The sequence below is a fragment of the Grammomys surdaster genome, unplaced genomic scaffold (genome assembly GCF_004785775.1).
Source record: "Grammomys surdaster isolate TR1022 unplaced genomic scaffold, NIH_TR_1.0 116944, whole genome shotgun sequence".
Lineage (NCBI taxonomy): Eukaryota > Metazoa > Chordata > Mammalia > Rodentia > Muridae > Grammomys > Grammomys surdaster.
In genome coordinates, this window is record NW_021613969.1 from 1 (window position 1) to 4,545 (window position 4,545).

Below are 4,545 nucleotides of genomic sequence, written 5' to 3' on the forward strand. Positions count from 1 at the left end.
CGCCTGTCCCAGCTCTCAGTGTCAGATGTGACCACCAGCTCTCTGCGACTAAACTGGGAAGCCCCCGTTGGGGCCTTTGACTCTTTCCTACTGTGCTTTGGGGTCCCCTTACCAAGTACCCTGGAGCCGCATCCTCGCCCTCTGCTCCAGAGAGAGCTTATGGTGCCAGGGGCGCGGCGCTCGGCCGTGCTCCGAGACCTGCGTCCCGGGACCCTGTACAGCCTTACTCTGTATGGGCTGCGTGGGCCTCACAAGGCAGACAGCATCCAGGGCACTGCTCGCACTCTGAGCCCAGGTGAGGGCTCCTACCAGCTAGCACAGGGGCACCAAAGAGGGGTTTTTTGCTTTGCAGGGTGGGATGCAGCATGTAACACGTGTGGTGAGCAGGGGAGGGGTTAAAGACACCTAAAGAGTGACACCTGTCCTGGGGAACCTACCATAGAGGGGTAACAGGCCTCTCTGGAGCCAGAGCACCCAAGGAGATACGGCAGGAGCCTGCCTATCCGTGCCTTACCCACTGTACCCATCCGTTATGACCTCAGTTCTGGAGAGCCCTCGGGACCTGCAATTCAGTGACATCGGGGAAACATCGGCCAAAGTCAGCTGGGTGCCACCATCTTCCAGGGTGGACAGCTTCAAAATCTCCTACCAGCTAGCAGACGGAGGTGAAGATCCCTTCCCCCTGCACTCCCCCCCGCCCCCGTGTCCTCCTTAGCTCTCCTCTCTTGCCCACCGCCACCCCAGCACACTGCCTGCTCTCTAGCTGTTCTCAGACTTCATCCATGTTGGCAGGAGAACCACAAAGTATGCAGGTGGATGGCCGCACCCAGACCCAGATCCTCCAGGGGCTGACTCCAGACACTCGCTATGAAGTGACCGTGGTCTCCGTCCGTGGCTTTGAGGAGAGCGAGCCTCTCACAGGATTCCTCACCACAGGTAAGAAAGGCTGCCCCCAGCACCAGGAGAGGTAGAGAAAGAGAAAGCGAGAACGCGGAAAGGGGGTAATGCGGGCAAAGGAGACCCCGGGGCTCCAACCTCCAATGAGGGAGGAGCCAGCGGGGTAGGAATGCCTCTGAGCTCCCTGTTCTTGCCCAGTGCCTGATGGTCCCACCCAGCTACGGGCATTGAACTTGACTGACGGATCTGCCCTTCTACACTGGAAACCCCCCCACAACCCGGTGGACGAATACAACGTCCAGGTCGCATCCCCTGGGGGTGAGCACGATGGAGCCTCCTCTAAAGAGGACTTGTTTGAGGCGGGGAGCGGGGAACCGGGTACAGCATGGATGGATAGGTGCTGATGCGCCTCCCACTCCAGCCCCGCCCCTTCAGGCCTCCGCACCTGGCAGCGCTGTGGACTACCCACTGATGGACCTGACACTTGACACTAACTACACAGCCACCGTGCGTGGTCTCCGGGGTCCTAACTTCACCTCCCCAGCCAGCATTACCTTCACCACAGGTATAGCCAGGGCTGTGTGGGGGTCACAGGAGATTGAAGGGAACAGATACGGACCTCATTTCTGTCTCCTTCCATCCTTTCCCCTTCCAGGGTTAAAGCCCCCCCAGGACTTGGAGGCCAAGGAAGTGACTCCTCGCACGGCCCTGCTCACTTGGACTGCGCCTGAAGTTGCGCCCACAGGCTACCTGCTCAGCTTTGACACGCCTGGAGGACAGATTCAGGTACCCCGCTTCACCGGCTTTCCGCAGCTAGGTTTGGAGGTGCCACCTCTGGCTCTCCCCGAGAGTCTCCATCTCGCCCTCTACTGACCTGTCCCTTGTCTGTCCCCAGGAAATCCTGCTTCCAGCAGGAACCACCTCGCACAGACTTCTCCGCCTCTTCCCCTCCACCTTCTACAGCGCCCAGCTCCGGGCTATTTGGGGCGAGAGCCTCTCACCGCCTGTGTCCACTTCCTTTACTACTGGTACTGGCTTTAGGGTGTGAGCTTCAGGGGACAGCTGGGGTCTGAGATTTGAGAAAGAGGACAGACAGACTCTCCACCTCCTCTCCACAGGTGGGCTGCGGATCCGCTTCCCCCTGGACTGCGGGGAGGAGCTGAAGAATGGGGCCAGCACATCAAAGACCACCACCATCTTCCTCAATGGCAACCGCGAGCGGCCTTTGGATGTGTTTTGTGACATGGATACTGAAGGAGGCGGTTGGTTGGTGGGTTCTATTCAGAGCCCAGCTCCCTGTGTACAACCGTGTAGCTCAGCGGCTGATGCCCAGGAGCCGGAGGCTGACACTGGCCCTGTCTGCTTTCCAGGTGTTCCAGCGCCGCATGGATGGACAGACGGACTTCTGGAGAGACTGGGAGGAGTATGCCCATGGTTTTGGGAACATCTCCAGGGAATTCTGGCTGGGTCCGTGCCTCATAGGGCTGGGGAACTGGGGAAGGGATGGCATGGCAGTCCAGTGGATCCCAGTACCCTGATGAAGCATGCTCCACCCCAGGCAACGAGGCTCTGCACAGCCTGACACAGGCTGGAGACTACTCTATGCGTGTGGACCTGCGAGCCGGAAAGGAAGCCGTGTTCGCCCAGTATGACTTCTTCCGGGTAGACTCGGCAAAGGAGAACTATCGCCTACACCTGGAGGGCTACCACGGGACCGCAGGTAAGTGTGGGCCCGAACGGGGTGGGGGCGGGCATGAGGGTGACCCTCACCACACCTTCTCATGCCCTGCCAGGTGACTCTATGAGCTACCACAGTGGCAGTGTCTTTTCTGCCCGTGATCGAGACCCCAACAATTTGCTCATCTCCTGCGCTGTCTCCTATCGTGGGGCTTGGTGGTACAAGAACTGTCACTACGCCAACCTCAACGGGCTGTACGGGAGCACAGTGGATCACCAGGTGGGGACTGTGGAGGCCACGGGGCTCCAGGTTGGGATCTGGGTGACCTGGGCTGGAGTACTCTCGCATGAATGGTTGAATGTCTTAGGCCTCAGAGGCTCATCTGTGAAATGAGTCGATTACGGCAACCTTGCTAAGGAATCTTGAAGAAATCGTTTAATAGTTTATTAGAAGGCATCAGCTCAGGGATTACGGGGGAGATGGCTGAACCCTGGGAGTCACCTACAGGAGCAGGGTTGGGATGGATAAGGCGGCATCGATGTGGTGTTGTCTTGACTCTCCTCCCTTGACAACCCTTTCCTCAGGGAGTGATCTGGTACCACTGGAAGGGCTTCGAGTTCTCGGTGCCCTTCACGGAAATTAAGCTGAGACCCAGAAACTTCCGGGCCCCCACCAGGGGCACCTGAGCCTGCTGTCCACCTCACTCACACCCTGGTATGACTGCTGAGCACTGAGGGGTTGTGACCAGAGAAGAGCCAGTGTGCCTGTACTGTGCCTAGCTCTCCGAGGAAGCCTTCTCTGCCGCAATCTCACAGCACCATGTTTACAGGGGGGAGGGGAGGGGAATAGAGCAATAAAGGAGAAACTGAGGCACAAGGCTCATCCTAGCCTGTCAAGGATTTCTCACCCTGGTCTTGGGGCGCCAGGTTCCTGGGCTGCAGCCGCACCTGGAAGGGAGGAATTAAGAGATTGATGCCAGCATAAGGCTGGGGCTCCAGGGAGGGCAGGGTGCCATCTGCTGGCGGCAGCAGCGTGAAGGCCTGGAGCAGGCGAGCCAGCACCACGAAGAGCTCCAGCCGCGCCAGGGGCTCTCCCAGGCATACGCGTGCCCCACAGCCAAAGGATGGTGTTCTGGGATTCCTGCCAGGTTCCAGGAAGCGATCTGTGGGTAGCAGACAGAGAGTTAGAGAAGTTTGTCCCAGCAGAGGCTGGACCTTTTCCACTCCCTTTCCTATCTGCCTCATACCAGGCCAGAACTTGCTGGGCAGTTCCCAAACCGTCTCATCCAGGTTGGCGCCTTGGATGTTGGGGATGACAATCATATCCTTGGGAATGTCATAGCCAGAGATGCTGAGGGAAGGATGGAGTCAGGAGCGCCCAGCGAGGCCTCCCTCCCTCAACCCTTACCTCCGGTGAACCACCTGCTAGTCTTAGTTGCACGATGGGGTAAGGCCAAGGGTACCACGGGCCGCAAACGCAGCACCTCAGCAATGGTGGCCATGAGCAGAGGCAGCTGCATTCGGTTCTTGTACAGGAGCTGGGAGCTGGGTCCCAGATTCAGGTCTAATTCTTCCTGCAGTCGCTTCTGGATCTGAGAGGAAAGGGCAAGGTTGGACTCTAGGGACCAGACTTTGCTCAAGTGGCTCACAGCTGCCCAGTCTGCGGCCCCTCCCTCCAGCCTTCTAGCTGAGCCTAGAACCCCCTCTGAGTGCATCGCCCAGGTCAAGCAGTCAAGAGCAGAGAAACTGGACCAAGGTGTCTTCCCACAGTGCACCTCAGGGTGGTGAAGAAGAAAAGCCACCGCCCAGGAGAGCGTGGTAGCCGTGGTCTCGGTGCCACCGACGAAGAGGTCCACCACCAACATGTGCACATGCCCCTCATGGAGTTGCTCTGTGTCTTTGCCGTCTCTTTGTTTCTCCAATCCCTGGAGCATGTAGTCAATCATGTCTTTCCATTGGCCACCTGCTACC

General features: G+C 58.6%; 2 protein-coding genes across 2 annotated transcripts; one reads left to right on the top strand and one right to left on the bottom strand.

Moving 5' to 3' along the window:
* Positions 1–6: 6 nt before the first annotated feature.
* On the top strand, positions 7–3,453 carry LOC114635731 (tenascin-X-like; the record flags this gene model as incomplete). Its single annotated transcript, XM_028784187.1, has 12 exons — positions 7–295; positions 543–665; positions 793–936; positions 1,096–1,215; positions 1,319–1,462; positions 1,553–1,683; positions 1,793–1,925; positions 2,016–2,167; positions 2,268–2,364; positions 2,456–2,617; positions 2,691–2,854; positions 3,160–3,453. Coding segments are annotated over 12 exons (1,761 nt in total), but the record flags the coding sequence as incomplete, so codon positions are not given.
* LOC114635732 (steroid 21-hydroxylase-like) lies at positions 2,992–4,532 on the bottom strand. Its single transcript, XM_028784188.1, has 4 exons — positions 4,350–4,532; positions 3,997–4,166; positions 3,822–3,925; positions 2,992–3,737 (listed from the first exon to the last, which is right to left on the bottom strand). Exons 1-4 carry the CDS (start codon positions 4,518–4,520, stop codon positions 3,460–3,462), a joined length of 723 nt encoding a protein of 240 aa, XP_028640021.1. The 5' UTR covers positions 4,521–4,532; the 3' UTR covers positions 2,992–3,459.
* Between the last annotated feature and the right edge of the window lie 13 nt (positions 4,533–4,545).

Coding starts and splice junctions, on each gene's coding strand:
- LOC114635732 (XM_028784188.1), bottom strand. CDS start 4,520: ATGATTGACTACATGCTCCAGGGATTGGAGAAACAAAGAGACGGCAAA. Junction 4,167..4,349: donor TTCTTCTTCACCACCCTGAG/GTGCACTGTGGG, acceptor CTTTCCTCTCAG/ATCCAGAAGCGACTGCAGGA. Junction 3,738..3,821: donor GCCCAGCAAGTTCTGGCCTG/GTATGAGGCAGA, acceptor TGCTACCCACAG/ATCGCTTCCTGGAACCTGGC.